Below are 16,512 nucleotides of genomic sequence, written 5' to 3' on the forward strand. Positions count from 1 at the left end.
GTACACATGAACAATTCCATATACATATAGCCTGGATCCTGGCACAGGGGTGAGGCACACGAGACCCAATTTCCATGTGGTCTTGAAATGTAATTTTCTTGTAGTCTAGCCAACACTGCCCTGAAACTTGTAGGTACATTTTCTGTAATCCAATGCAAATCTATTCCTTATGAATAAAATAGCTCCAACCACATTCTTTATTTCTGTTAATAGCTATGTGTATTTATAAAAGAATTCCAGAGTCTATTCAACACTGTTAAAAGAACTATATATAAAAATCTCTTTTCTTCTGTCTTAGTATTCTAGCATCTTTCTGCCTTCCTCTAGATCACAAATACAAAAAATTGTGGTCGTCTAATGCCTTTTATTTTTTTTTCCTAAAGAAATTAAATAATGTGTTCACTACAATATTAGCCAACGTGTTTTGGGCTGATTATGCCTCTCATTCTAGTTATACTTAAGGTAAAGGAGGAAATTCTCCTGTATTTGTATTCTTTTTTCAGTCTGCAAAAGTGCAAGTTGGCAAAGACAAGTGTAATTTCTGCTAAAGGCTGAAGGTGTAAGGAATTCCTAGGCTGAAATAACAGTAACCTTTATAAACCAAAATTATAAGCACCATCAACATAAAGCTGCACTGCTTTACCCCAACTGAGAAGTTATCTCTTGTGTCTTGCCCATACCTAAATATCACATTTAATACAAAATAAGAATGTAATTATAAACTCGGAATTTTTCAAGTAGCATCAGTAAATATTTAAAGTTTTTCTAATAATACAGATTCTTATGTCATTGCTTCACAGAATAATCAGTACCCCTGGGATGAATACACCTTTTCCTAGCTCTTGCAAATGACTGTGAGGATTTAAAATCCAATAAGCCTTCACAGCCCTACAGCTGAACCCTTGGCTCTGACTATAAATAGATTTTAATGCCATATGAAGCACTGCAGACAAAGGGAACCCATCTATGTTGATCTGGGAGTAAGACAGAGTTTCTCGTCTCACAGCATGCAGCTGAATTCTGTTTTATGTCAAAACAGAAACTCCTCTCCAAGCCCACAATGCTTAGGATAGCCAGAGAGAAATTCTGGTCTCAGAAGACAAGGAATATCTCAATTTAATGTCAGTTAAATTCAGTGGGATCATGATCTTTCTCTTAGAGTACATTACCTGTGTGATCATAAGAACTAGGCCTCCTTATCATCCCAGGAGATATTTGTACGGATACTTAGTAGTGCTCAAAAACTTCTTGCTAAAGTTTTCCATTTCATTAATATCTCACAGATTATATATTCTTCAGTGTGACTTTACTAATTATTTCTAAAATATTACCATAGCAATTATACAGGTATTGCATATAATCTCCTCCAACACGGAGTTCAATTTGCTGTAGGCCTTTTTAAAAACACAATAAAGTCTTAAAGCAGCTTGAGAAATAACAGGAGAGGAAATAATCAGGATACAGAACGATGAAATTGCCAGAATGCTCATACTTTTCTTTCCAGCATATAGAAATGGTTTTAAGAATCACTTATTTTAACAAGAAATCCAGGTTTTGAGTAAGAACATGAAAATATTGTCTGTTGGAGCTTCAGTGCAAAGACAATGCCTGTCACATATTATTTGTATGCTCTGAATTGTGCAAAATGAAGAAAAAATCCTCAAAAATAAATAAATTTCAGCATCAGTTTCCTCTTGAATGCTGTGTTCTAAAGAGAATATTGCTGGCTAAATACAGTCTGGGAAACATTTGTCCCTTGAAAGCTTTTGTCCAGAAAAAGTCAATTCTTTGAAGCACACATTTTTTCTTTTAGGCATATTTCCCATACAAGCAAAGTTCTACTGAATTAAATGCAGGGTCTGACTAGGTGGAAAGTGAGAAGTACAGATCAGAGCCTAAAGCAACTAAAATAATCTCGACAGAGAAATGGTAGACTCATTAATAGCTAATAATTCAGTAGTACTTAGCTGAGCAGTGGATTACTGTGAAGGAACAGACTTACTGGATATGGAGGTGTAAAGGGCAAAAGACTTGAGGCTAGTCATTTCTTTCTGTCTGGTTTCCTCCACACTGCTGTGAAATATGTGCTCCCAAGCGTAGAGTTTCAGGAGCTTAATGCCCCGCAGCATCTCATTTGTCTTCTTCAGTCTCTCGTTGGAGTACTCCTGCAACATTTACACACACATTTACCTGAAGAGTACAATAAAAACACACCAGCTCCCTAAGCATAAGGATGACACAAATTATAAACAACTCCCTTGCACAATGCAGACATTTCCATCACAAACAGCACTGCTCCCATCTGCAGGAATTTCTAGGTGACACTGACTGTATGACTGGGTGCTGCAAGAATGAATGCTGTCCACATTTCTGGAAGGGTGCCTACTGTTGATGGGAAGGAATTCCTCCACACACAGGAAGATGCACAAATAACTCTCATCACTCCCCATGATCTGTGGTGGAAGAGATTTCAGCAAGCTCTGGCTCTATTACAAGTTCCTGTGGCTTCCTTGGCAGTGCAACAGTTGCTGAAAGGGGGAATAAGTTCAGAGCAGCTGGGCATGGGAATGCCAATGAAGCAAGGTAACATTTTCAGCAGTGGTGCAGGTGATTCAAATCATAGACAAGCCAAATAAGGGATCAAGGAACAGCTTGTGACTTAGCAGACCTCTAGGCTCCCCAGTTGAGGCACACACTGTGGGAGTTAGGACTGCATGGAGTTTGTTTCAATAAATCTGTTTGATAGATTTCCACATCTGGGGTCCGAGTTTGGACACAGCATTCCTACTTCCTTTCCCCTTGGACAGCTCTCCCTGCACAACTCACAGCTCTGTGTACTGCCCAGAGCTACTTCAGTCCACAACTACTGATCATCTGTATTTGTAAGTTAGAAGGTTTTAAAGGTGTTTTTGCTCTTAGGGAACCACACTTGCTGAAAAATATAAACCCCAAAAAATATCTATTTACTGCCTACTCTTACAATTTCACATTCTTGAACGTGGCATTCTTGAACACCATCAAATGTTTGAGAAGCAATTCTGGGTCAACATCCATGGTTAGCTTTGTAATTCCAGGCACAGACCAATGCATAATTACCAGATATGATATTTAGATTACAAATTAGTTTGAAGACACTCACCAACGTGCTTCGCTGGGCCTGTGAGAGTTTTGTTGCTACAAAGTACTGAACAGGTGCAAGGACTATGATTACTGCTGCTCCAATTAAGGCACTGATTCCAAGAAGGTAGTAGAGCAGAAGAATTCCTACAATTATCTGTTGGGATAAAAGAAGGTGAGGGAAAGATCTTGCCTTCTCTTGGGGCATGCACCACAAAGACCAATCTCAACATAAGGGACCTTGTTCAACCAACAGCAGCTGCAGTTAGAGCCACCCCAAATGTCACAAGTTCAGCACTGCTGGCACAGCCAATATGATCAGCCAGGGTTTCTCCCAGGGACCCAGACACCCACCCAGTGCCCCTCTCCCCAGCCTGGGCATTCTCTGTATTTCTGTTTCTGTATTTCTCCCCATTATGCACAGTAAAAGAAAGTTTTACAGGTTTGTGTATCTTCCAAAATTTAACTAGGCTCTACAGTGCCAGAAAGACAATTACTTTTGAAAGAGAATTAGAGAAACATTGTAAAAAAAAACAACCAAACCTTTGTCTTTTAATAAGTAAGAATCTAGAAGAAAGCCAGTCTGGATAGAGAAGGTTTACTGTAAGCAGCTCAATAAACACAAAAAATATATACAACTACCAAAGTTAATTATCACTATTGTAATGACTGACTCCTGAACAATCTGCAACATTGACAATCTAAGTATTTAAAAGTGTAAACTGAAAAATCAATCCGAAGAAAGGGATAGAAAGTTAATTTAATAATTTCCCTTAATTAAAAAAAACCCAATAATTGGAAATTTCCTTAGTGTGTTATCTACTACTCTTGATATGCTTGTATACTCTCATAACCTTCACAGAAACAATCTTCCATCATTTCAAAGCTCAGTGGTCATATGCCTATTTCCACACATTTATAGAAATAGGCTGTTTACATGAAAAAAAGGAGTTTGTAGTTTCCACATGTCCATCAATTTAAAGGCACAGAGAGAAAAAAGATTTTTTTTTTTTTTTGTTCTTAGGAACCCTCTGATGCCTCTCTACAGCTGAACTGAACTAAAACATGACTCTCAAAAAGAGCCACAGTAATGACTAAGAAAATATGCACTGATATGAAAGTAAAATCCCATAGTACATGCACCACAAATGTGGTAAGAGGAAAAGTTAAACTGGAAATTAAAAAAATCTTTCAGTGATGAGTAAGTGAGCAATCTGTTTCCACCTGAAGTCAGGAAATTAATGAGTGTCTGAAACCAAACAAAACACACAAGGCCTCTGCCACATACCCCTGTTAGAGCTCTCCTCCATAACACAAAATAGTCTTGGGTCTTTACAGATCAAGATTTTTACTCCCAACTGCCTCATCATGGGCAGATGCTGTGGGCACTCAAAAGCAGGAAAGCACTGAACAGTGAGAAGCCACTGCAGAACACTGACTCCATTTTCCTGCTTTGCCAGCCTTCTGGTTGATTGTCAAGAACATTATGGGACCACCTGGTTCTAAAAAGAGCATCAGCTTCTCCCATAGACAAGGAGAAAGCTATCCCAGCTGGATCCTGAGGGAGTTGCTAGCTCACAGCTGCTTTTCCAACCCTCATCCTAGCTACCGAGAGGCTCAGTCTTAGCAATAAAAATCCCATGTTTCCAATAGGTTAAAAATGATCCCATTTTCATCTTCTTTATAATGTGATAATACAGACAAACTTTTGAAATACCTTCAGCATGTATGGAAAAAAAAAGGGAAGAATTGTATCTGATAAGAGCTGAAATCTTATTGAAAATAATTCTATATCCCATCACAAAGTACAGAATCAAGAATAAAGAGTACACAGATAACATCTGAGCTCTGGGGGACAGTATCTGGCAGATGGGAGGGCTCTCATCAATATTCCTGAGAAGGCAAAAATCATATTTAAAAAAAAGTCTGTGTAATGAAACACTGCTTCTCTTTCATCAAAATCCCAAAGCTCTTCTCTGCCAGAGATAAATATCAGGAGTGAAAAGCTCGCCAATAGCTCCGGTTATTTTGTCTTGATTATTTATTGAAGGATGGCCAGTACTTGCAGCCAGAAACTGCTTTGTGGGCAGTTCTGAAAGAGACAAATGTCCTTTCATTACAAGTGTAAGCTGTCCCTACCAATGAGCCAGAGATATGAGAATACAGCATTTTTTAATAATCACAATGAAATCAAACAAGGGTATTTATCAAATGGAGGCATGGGGAGAAGGCCTTTATAAGGCCTCATTTTGCTCCCAGGGTTTCAGCCAAACCTACTGAGGGCATCTTTCAACTGACTGGCATCCCTGGGCCTCTTCTCATGGATTCCAATAGCATTCAAACAGTAACTTAAGGCAATGATAAAGCTCCCATTGACTCCAGTCAGACCAAACATGGGGCTCAAATTATCTGGACTGTATAGAAACCTACCTTGTCATGAATGGTTATTTAAAATCTACAGCAGATGCTGAAATGTTGATTGCTAGACTAAGAGCTACAAAACAATTAAAAACCTGTTTTAAATAATAACAGAGTTTGCACAATGTAGTATTAGCCATCTTTCAAGCAGCCAGTAATTGTTTTCACTGCCTCCTAAAACAAGGTACTGAATGAAAGCTATGGAAAAACCTCCTGAAGAAGCCTTTGTGGCCAACGCGACTCACTGATTTTGGCAAGGAGTGCACGACCCACAGAACAGGAGCACACTCCAGCGCTGATCGTCCTCATCTGGCCAGGAGCATCACAGCAGGAATTCTAATCCAAATATAATTTTATTTTCTACAGACTGTCAGGAAGTCTTTATGAGTCTGTGACTTCTGGCCCATTAGAGCAAAATGTTGTTACAGAATATGCAATGGAATGGGATTAATTCTCAGTTGCACTAAAGCACTCTACACTGAGCTGCCAGAGAGGTCTCAGAAAATAAGTGTACATGAAATTGATAGCTTGTACATAGTTTGTCTATAATAATTGATACCCTAGACATTATCATTAAGGGGGTGGACTCTTCTTGCCTCTCCATAGCTTTTCAGCAATATCATTTTAGTAGTCTACAATCACTGACTTCTTATTGTGCTTCCCATAAAAGGAATGAAAATATCCTGACATCCAAATTATTACCAACAAAGTGCCAATATGTGACCATATCTAATATGATATTTCCTCTCAATTTATTTTCATTATAATTATCTTCTTTTTTGCAATTAGATATCAATATTAGGGCATACTCCTTGATCATTTTTTTCCTCCCCACTTTAAAATAATCTGGTTCCCATTTTTCATCCTCCACCCATAATTTCAGGGAAACCATGCCAAAAAATAAGTCAAGTTGCTTTCTGAAAAATTCCGTATGATAATTACTATATCCATCACCCTCTCTTAATTCTAGAAAGTAAATGTTTTAAACTGCCATATAAGTTCCTCCAGAGTAGATCAGAAAAACTAGTCCATACCTCTTGTGCAGGAGTAACTCTGTTGGAGGAGAAAAATGCATTCACACTGCATGAAGGCAACCGCACAGTGACATAAATATGGCCACAATCACCTTAAATTTTAATACTTTAACAGGCATGGTTTTACACATCTCACACACGTAGAAAGCACAGTTAAAAGAAGACATCAGTCAGTAAACTGCTGATTGTTCACACCTTAATATGCTCACTATCCTGATCTGAGGCTTTGCACAAGTCTCATGGAGCTAGCAAGAGTTTTATCAGAGATTAAGACAAATCATTTGTCTAAGATGGTGACGGACACAAACTCCTAAGCAGCACCCCTAAAACCACATTGTAAGCTGCCTTGAAATACAATCTGCCATTTGGTGTCCATATACAGCCTCATGAAAACCATTTAATTTTTGGGCAAGGGCAAGCAATGCAAAATGCAAAGCTGCTGGATAGATTACTTGCAGGTTTCTGACTTACACACCAGCAAAATCAGCCTCTGTGTGATGCTGGAACCAGATTGCCTTTGTGACATGAACACAATGAAGTTTTCATCATGTTTTTGAAACGAAATCATACATCTAGGAAATACCAAATTTGCCAAAAAGAGAATTTAAACTCTACTGCCTTTTCTGTTTGTATTTACTGTTAGCACTGAACAACAAAAAGCACACCCAACAAAAGTTGGGTGTGGAAGAAAGCAGGAAGACTTGCAGAGCACTGAGTATCAGATGAAACTTCATGCTTTACTGTCAGTTTTTTCATGAAATTCTTAAATAGAAGTATAGGGTGATCCAAGTGGGAAAGGAGATCGAAGGGATCAGACTGCTGTTTAGATACAGGAGGCCAAAGACACCAGAGGATAAAGCAGCAAAACCATTTTGCATAACAAATATGTTCTAACAAAAAAAAAATCCTTTGAAACAATGACAAACTGTGGAATTTTTCATCCAAAAAGCAGCAGTAGTTTCAAGGCATGTCCAAACGATCATCCCTATGTAATCATATTTATGCTACTTCACTTGCTTCTGCTGGGATTCAGAAGACAAATGATTGCAATATCTTCCAGTTAACTTCCCTGATGTAATAAATGAATGCACTGCAACCTGCTGCACCCTATAAATTCTTGTTATGAATGCAAAGCATTTTTGACAGCAGCCAAGATCCTAATACAATCATAAATACCTAAAGTCCAGTCACAGATGTGGAATCTATTACAGACAATATTTCTAAATGTTCATAGCTTGAAATTTTATTTCAAGTTATTCTTTAACTTCTTTAATATCCCCAGTTTGATGAAACTCAGATGCAATGAACCACTACAGACTGCCAAGCATTAAGAAAAAAAGGACATTTAATCACCTTACCTGTACTGGCATAGCCCAAAGGTTAGGGCAGAGGAAGAAGAACCACATCAGCTGATTTGTGTCTATGGCAACCAGGTTACAGATCTGGCCTGCTGTCATCTCCCCCATAGACATGTTAGAAGTTGAAAGCTGCATAATTTTATTGTATATTTTTGTCTGGAAGAGAGATCAAAAGGTACTAGCATACAGAAATAATACGAGACTTCTAGCTCCATCTAAACCGCAGGCCCAGCACATTGAAGGTGAACAATATTTCCAGTAACTTAAATGAGAGAATAAAATTTGGCCTTTTATGTTATTTCATAAAATTTAAAGCTACTCATCTTTGCTGACACAAAGCACAGTGCTGTTACCTGCATTGTGGTTGTCTAAGCACTCCCTTTTTGCATCCCTGTGCTTCAATAATGAATGAAACCTTTACTGCCCAAAAATGCCCAAGAACACATTAGCAACTTCATAGTTAATCAAGCTAATGTGGTTCTTGGGTATTTTGGGGCAGTAAAGGTTTTACTCTCTTATTCATTTATACCTCCAGCATCTCCACAGAGTGCCCTTCCTGTAACTAACACTAAGATATTCTTAGATTCAACATATAATCCTTCATGTATTATAATCCTTGTTCTTTTTCTCTGGCAATTGATTCAGGTCCCATCCAACCTCAGCACAATGTTCCTGGCTGAGAACATTGCTGCATTTTGCTTAGAGAACTCAGTTCCATTACACAGTTTAATTCACAGACAGTGAATGTCTCAGGTACAATTCTGTACTGAATTAAGCAGTTGCCTCAGTGCAGAATCAGGCACCAGGTATAAAAATAACACAATACAGAATAATGAAAACACACTTTTACCAGCTAGTTTGGCAAAAATCAAATAGGGCACACTGAACAGTGGCAGATTTACACAGGACAGGAGGAGAGAAAAGATTTAAAGAAAAAAACATAGAAAAAAAGTATAAAAACATTGGCAGGGAAACTGCCATTAACACTGATCTGCTGCTTAGAATGATGACTAAAAATTTTCCAATTTAACTAGTCCAATTGGCATTATCTAGACTTCTAATATGCAGAACAGCAAATACAAAGCTTTTCTTAAAAAAAATTATTTAGCACTCTTTTCCAACTATTCCCCTATTGCACTTGCTTTGGCCCTTGTATTTTTCAGTCATTTGCAGCTCTTCCACTTGATACAAGTCATACAAATAAAATTTTTTTGTTTGGTTGGTTGGTTTTTTTTGTTGTGGTTTTTTTTTGTACTTTCGGGTCAAATTTTTTTTTCCTGTAGAGTTTTTCTACTTCAGTCTAGTCAGGCAAAACCAATGGATGGAAACCAGAAGTCTGTCAGCTGACAAGTGCTTCCAAGTGTAAGATCAAAAGAGAATTAAACAATTAGGCTGCTATTGAAAGCATCCATCCATCATGGAGACTCCCCACAGGATCCATGCAGCTCAGGGGATAAATAATGTAACTTATAAGTTACACTAAGCCTGGATTTCATGCTGTCACAGGGTAGGTTTCAGTCAGTGCCTTTGGCAATCCCACACTGTAATCTTACACCAAATTCTCTCATTTCCAGGCACAGAGCTTTGTATGCTGCATCAAACTTTGATCTGTAGTTGTCAGCTATATAACAATTAGAGACCCCATTTTTGCAATCTGACTTTTGTTCAGTGCTTACAGACTCCACCATACCTGGCAGATTTTGTGGCATGACCCCTGGAATAAAACACTGCTCATGCATTGGGAATACAGCCTATCCTTCTGTCCAAAATTTATTTACAATACATTTTAAGGATGTTTTATTTGCATTGGATGTGACATTACCAAAAAATGCCTTTGAGATGGGAGAGATGCAGGTCACACCTAAATTACTTCAAAGGTTACATTCAGTTTTACTGTCAGTGAATCTTTGCTTGAAGGTAAGAAGAAATACAGCATTGGATATTGAAAATAAATATTTATATAAAGTCATCAAAGTAAGATGCAGCAGAAACAACTCAGGGCTAACACAATTTCTAACAGCAATGGTACATTCAATACATTTCAGCAGAGAAGCATTTCAGAATTTCAACAACTACATAATTTATATTTACAACTACATGTTTATGAGGGTGTGAAAAGGTTAATTAGTAATATATTGGGTACCTGTATTGCACCTCTCAAGTTGATTCCTGTTTCAATAGCAACATAGTATGATGCTTGCAGAAATGTCCTTTGCAATAGAAGGGCAAAAAATAAGAGTACAGCCAAAACATAAGCATTGGACAGGAATTCTTGTGATGAAATAAAGAAAACACCAAGAATTTTAATCTGCAAAAAGAAAGAAAGTTAAAAATCAGGTGCAATGGCAATTTGCATAATTAATAAGCAGAGATAATCAAAGTTTATTACTTTGAAAGTGCTCTCAACCTTGTCTGAAACCTCACAGTTTAATCACTTGAAACAGTCTCATAACATGCCAACTCTGTAAGCTTCACTTAAAGGAAAAATGATGTTTATAGGATTTCTGATATCCTTCCAAAACTCTAGGACACTCCATATGGTCATTTATTAAAAAATGTGCACTGCCCATCATCTAAAAGGAACAGTTAACATCCTTTGGGAAAAATTACTCTCTTAATTTTAACACCTCAGGTTACTGAACACTAAAAATGACCTTCAGAACTGGTAAAAACCACAAAACTGCTGGAACCATGCAAATTATTTTGGCCTGCAGAATCTTGTTCACTTTTATATATGGTCATTACCTTCTAGCAAGCTCATGAGATCATCAAAGTGCATTTTGATGCATGCCTACAGCTCAATGGGAAAACAGTGCATTTATTTCAGATTATATTTAACAAGCTGACATCTTTGGTGCCACAACAAGTTGAGAGGCTGGATCACCATGAGAAGCCTTCTGTAACTAAAATGTCTCCAACTTCCTCCTTCTCCTCTTGGCTCCTTCAAAACTTTGATTGCTGGATTGGGCTTCCATTAAAGGCAAAATTAGGAAGATGAATCCTTCTATTCCCTTTCAGAAGGCTTCTTGCACTTAACATTCCTGCTGTATCCCTTGCTCAGCACATTTTTTCTTGCCTACGTAGTTTCTTTGCTGTTGAAGTTTTCACAAGTGCTATAACACTTAATCAGCTACATTTCACAAATTCTCAGTGTCTGTACATTTTATTAAATCTGATCTGCACCTTGCAGTTAACTTCATAAAAACCCCATATGTCAAGTTCATACAGAGGCAAAATTTAGGTTTTTAAGCTGTTCTTTTGGCTGAGCCAGCTGGAAGACGAACAAACTTCTCCCTACTCTTATTTATACCCTGGTTGCTCCAACCTGCACACTTCTGTTGCTTACTGTGCACTAGCTGGGGAGCTAACTGGATTTCTTCCTGAGCCAATTCAAATCATTGAGATAAGAAAATCAGCCCAGGAAAAAAATAACCGGCCAAATGAACCAAAAAAGTGTCCAAGTAGTGCCAGAGATATAAAGCAAAGAAGAAAAGAGGAGCAGAGGTGACAAGGAATGTAAAAGGAGAAAGATTTTAAAATCTGTATTAACTGTAAAACTCTGAACAATTACAGTACATGCCAGCAAGTATAGTTCAGATAAAGAGATGTTTAACTGCTATTTTACCTATTTGCACCCTGAAGGGATTTTAAAGCCCTAATTTATTACTTATCCCATAGCAATTCATAGGCTACAGCAGCATTTTATATTACACATAGTTTCTAGTACACTAAAAATGAGTTTCTCTTCCAGATTATTTACAGCCTTACAAGTTCAGGTTTTTAGTGCTGTCCTCCATACACATCTGGCTAGTACTGCTAATCTCTGCAGCTAATACCACTTTTTACTGTATGTAAAAGAATACTTTTTTTCCCACAACTATGTTTGTCAAATCATGCTTGTCTAGCAATGAGATTCCAGTGCAGCACTGATTCCCATCAAAACATTATATAAGAGACAAGGAGGGAAAGTGAGATGAATATTCTCATCCTTCCTTCTAATACTCCCTTGAGAGAAAAAGAGGACAAACATACATCCATAAAGATCACACACTTGCTGATAGCAAGATGTTTGCCAAGCCTCAGATGCATTATCAGGCCATTATGGCTTACTGAGCATACCTGTGTTTAAGCTACAACAGGTTCCACACACTCTTGTCGGCCTGCAGGAAACAAAAATATCTGAACACTTCCTGAACCTATCACATAGAAGGCAAATAACCTTGTTTGAGACAGAAATAGTTGACAGAAACAATTAGATGTTTTATTTTCAGAAATGGCTTTGGGAATATTCAGCGTCCCACCTTCCTGACAACTTCAGGGTAACACCAATTCTTAAAAGTTGCTCTAACCAGTGAAAGGCTGAGCAAAAAGCTGCTATTTAAATGCATAAAGACTCTAGACTCAAACAATCTTAGTGTCAATACTGGGCTTTTTGCTATGCTGGGCCCTATGACTTCTAGAGCTTTTTAAATAATAAGTTTGCTGCATCTCTGAATATGTTCTGTCAGCAGCCACTCCTAATACTGGAACTGCTAATCCTAACACTGCAATGTGGAAGATGCTAGCAACAAATGATAAAGGTTATCATTCTGTCAGTCTCTTCTTCAGTGTGAAATGATTAACACTCAGAGAAATCTGTGTCATAGGAATGTTCTGGGGTGGCCATAAATATTGATACTGTAGTTATAAATAAACATGAAGATCATGACAGAATTTAAGGCACTGTTGTGCTCTGACTAACTACAGCACTAACTTGAGCAGTTAATACTGCCTGTGACACCCATGTGATCTGAGTTACAGCTCCATGGTGGGTTATATCTGTCACAAAGGACATGAGGAACAGAGCAATTATTCTATCTCTTTGCCTTCAGTTTCACAAAGAGAATTTCTCTTTGAAAGATACAGTTGACTCATTAAAATATCTCAATCTAAATATTTAAGATGTAGCTGGGTAGGAGATGGGTAAAATCACCCTCCATTGCACTCACAAGTTCTGTTACTTATCTGATTCTGTCCCACTGTGTGGCAACTCTTTCCAGTGCCCTGAAACTCAGCAGCACACCAAGCACAAACACTGTTTGCCCCACTTATCATCACCTTCATATGACAGCATTTTAGAAAGTTTGTTTCTCACACCTGTGAGGCTCACAGGGGCAAAGGATACGGCAAGGTTTTCCTCTTTTGACTCATTACAAGCAGGGATATAGCATTCCTAGCAGTAGAGCTGGTGTATGTTCTTCCAAAACAGACCAAGCTGGCTGGGTATGTGAACATACATGGGAGCCCTCCTGAACACCCCAGTCTGCTTCCAGAGAGTTTGAATAGAAGCTCTTCATTAGACAGCTATTTCATCTCACCCAGCAAAAGCAATTTTCAAACTTAAATGTAGTTAGACGCTTACCAGAAAAAAAACCAACAATGTTAAAACATAAGGAAACATAGGAAAACATAAGCAGAGTTAAAATACACCCTTAAGTGCCACCTGTGGACTATGACCATCAGTGAATATTGCTGATCCCAAATTGATGTCAATGACAACAGTGAGGTACTGCTCAGCTAGTGAGTGAGGAGTCTAGGCTGCTGAAGCTCTGCTTAGAGCCTATCAGGACTAGACCTGAACCTTTTCTTTTTCACAGAGAAGCAGTAGCTGACAATTTTAGAGGAAAATTAAATAGGACAATCTGTAAATTATATCAAATCACAATTTCAGCTGAAACAGTCCCAAACAAATTACTGAAAAGCAGAGCTCAAGAGCTTCCACAGTACTTTGCTGCAACATAGTACTGTAGTCTTAATTTTCTCATTTCCTGCTTTAACTGGTTTCCATTGAACCTACTCACTGTAATAAAGTTTCCAAATATTAGGATAAGGGTTGCAAAATGGACAAACAGTTAATTTTAGCCTGAGGCCTTTGTTAAATTTTCTGCACTGCAGCTGATGGACTTCAATATTTACAGTGGACCGAATCCAAAGAGTACTTAAATGGATGGGTATATTTCCATTAGTGTCAACAGACTTTAGAAAAAGTCTTATATCAGACACTAAGTGAGCTGCAGAAATAAACTGATCTATCTCATAGAAATCCAGCCTGAGTGACCTCACCTTATAATGAAAAGATGCTTCCTGAGTTACATTTTTGTTTTTAGTTAATCAAGAAATATGTCTGCTTCCTCTTGGAGAGTATTCATTTAAATAGCATCCTCTAAAAATATGTTTCAGTTGATCTTTCAAAACTAACCTTCCCAAAGGCACTAGAGGGAATGCTTGGTCACAGTTAAATTACTTGGCATTTTATGATGATGACAAAACTCTGCTTTAATCCTCTTAGACATCCCTCATTTTTAGAAATGAAAAGCCAAGCCTATTAAAAACACACTTTTCCTTTCTGGAAAGCACTCAGTCACAGACTTGATTCAATCTCTACTCAAGACTGCACTTAAATTCCTTATGATATTGATGGGATTTTGGATATGCTTCAGTGTTCTCTTGAATGAGGTTATTTTCCAGAATACAAGGCTGACCAGATGCATGGCTCACATATTTTGCCCCAAAAGAATCACAGAATGGATCAGGTTGGAAGGGACCACTGGAGGTTATCTAGTCCAATCTCTCTGCTCAAGTAGAGTCATCCCTGAGCACATGGAGCACATGGCACAGGACTGCATCCCAACTGCTCTTGAGTATCTCCAGGGCGGGAGATTGCACAACCTCTCTGGGCAACCTGTTCAAGTGCTCAGTCACCCACACTGTAAAGAAGTTTTTCCTCATGTTCAGGTGGAACTTCCTGTGCATCTTTCCTGCCATGAGCTCTTGTCCTATTATTGCTTGGTAGCACCAAGCAGAGCCTGGCTCCATCTTCTTGAGATCCTCCCTTTGGGTATTTATATAAATTGATGATGTCCCCTCCCAGTCACTTCTAGAGGCTGAACAGGTAGGTCCAGCTCCCTCAGCCTGTCCTTGCAAGAGATGCTCCAGTCCCTTAATCACATTGCTGCCCTGCACTGGACACCCTCCATCACAGTACAAGGGTGGGTATCAGGCAGCACATTCACACTGGCACTGCCAGCGCTCACAAACACAGCAGAGTTGCTTTCCTTCCCGAGGACAAACAAAACAGAGTCACAGCATTCCTTTTTGGACTCCTCTCTTTTGGTGACATTTTGACAGTACCTGTGGGCGGATGGTGTTATTTCCTTTTCCAACGTTGTGAACAATTCCCGAGATGCAGAGCGGCCCAGCGAACCCAAGCAAGTCAGCCAGAATACGGAACGTGCTGCTCAGGAGTAAGGGTCTTCCAAAAGCACAGCAGAGAGCGCGCCAAATGGATCTGGATCCTTGGGGAGATGATGATCTCTTGTTCTGGTCAGAATTAAATTAAAATTCATAAGAATTATGTTATACATTAACCTCAGGTCTGATAAATACTTGGTATTTTTATCACTGCTTTGACAACCATTTGTAATTGCTCAGGTAGAAAGCAGAGGAACTACAACTATTGTTTCTTTTTGTAGAGTCAGAACAAAGCAATAATTTGCACTTCTCTCCACAAAAGGAACCATAATTTCTTTCCTACCCTTACCCTGATTAATAGGGATCAAATAAATGTGTTGTTTGTGGCCTGCTGAGTAAGGAAAAAAAAGAGGGAGGGACGTGACAGGTTTTTGCTCTCTGGTGAACACAGAGACTGGAAGCATACACTTTTTAGGCAGGATGCAAACAAGTTCTCTTAGAATCCTGTACACACTCAGCTTCCACTGAGGAGTGAATATTAATTTGGGCTGAGGTAGTTTCAGCCTTGAACCCTCCTATGGACAAACTGTAACTGAAATAACATGGAAAAAAAAATAGCCCTGCAAGGCCTAATTAATACAGACTGTGTAATTGAATGTTTCCAGGGTCTTATTAGGAGGAATAATGGTGTTCAGTGAACACAATCCATGATTACTTTCCACATCAAAATAGAGGCTGTACACATTTTACCCACATTTAACCAGTAATGTGCTTGACATGTATGTTTGATTAGAGAAACTTCATTATTTGTAGGAGGTACAACTGAGAATGTAGTCTCTTGGTATAAGGACTGCTATGCCAATGAATCCTTCATTTGCATCATATCTGTTTATATCTCTTTGTGTCATGCTTATATGATAAAAAGTAATGAAAAACACAAGCTCTGAGTAAGCAAACAGACATAATTCCATGCTTTGCATACCTTCTGTGCTTCAAAGGCCTCATTAAGGCGAATGTAATTGGTCAGAGCTCTCATAGCAATGGGAAGCTTGCCTATGGTTTTCAAGTCTATTGGTTTTTTATGGGCAGTCTTGATGAATGTGTTCATCCACCAGTATGTTCCTTTGGATAACAGATTCACAAAGGGCTGCAGGAATCTCACACCAAGATCCTGGAGATCCTCAGGAGGTTTAACTTCTTTGGGAGTTTTGAAGAAAACGTATCTCTGAAATCCAGGAAAATGCCAGCAGAATGTGTAGAAAATATAAGTGCACAAAGAATAGATAAGGACATTTTAGATAATCAATGAATCAGTCTTGGTTTCTTAAAAGACATTCAAGTACAACCAATACAGC

The 16,512-nt window shown here is 38.4% G+C and overlaps 1 protein-coding gene across 2 annotated transcripts in view; it reads right to left on the reverse strand.

Moving 5' to 3' along the window:
- ABCC8 (ATP binding cassette subfamily C member 8) overlaps nt 1-16,512 on the reverse strand; it is a 73,170-nt gene that overhangs the window by 45,222 nt on the left and 11,436 nt on the right. For both annotated transcript variants that reach the window (XM_066551757.1, XM_066551758.1), the window contains exons 5-10: nt 16,140-16,382; nt 15,098-15,286; nt 10,071-10,235; nt 7,928-8,083; nt 3,140-3,274; nt 2,003-2,165 (exon numbers count right to left, since the gene is read on the reverse strand). In XM_066551757.1, the coding sequence (XP_066407854.1) occupies nt 2,003-2,165; nt 3,140-3,274; nt 7,928-8,083; nt 10,071-10,235; nt 15,098-15,286; nt 16,140-16,382 (1,051 nt within the window). The remainder of the gene's footprint in view (nt 1-2,002; nt 2,166-3,139; nt 3,275-7,927; nt 8,084-10,070; nt 10,236-15,097; nt 15,287-16,139; nt 16,383-16,512) is intronic.

Source organism: Molothrus aeneus, chromosome 6 (genome assembly GCF_037042795.1).
Source record: "Molothrus aeneus isolate 106 chromosome 6, BPBGC_Maene_1.0, whole genome shotgun sequence".
Taxonomy (NCBI): Eukaryota; Metazoa; Chordata; class Aves; order Passeriformes; family Icteridae; genus Molothrus; species Molothrus aeneus.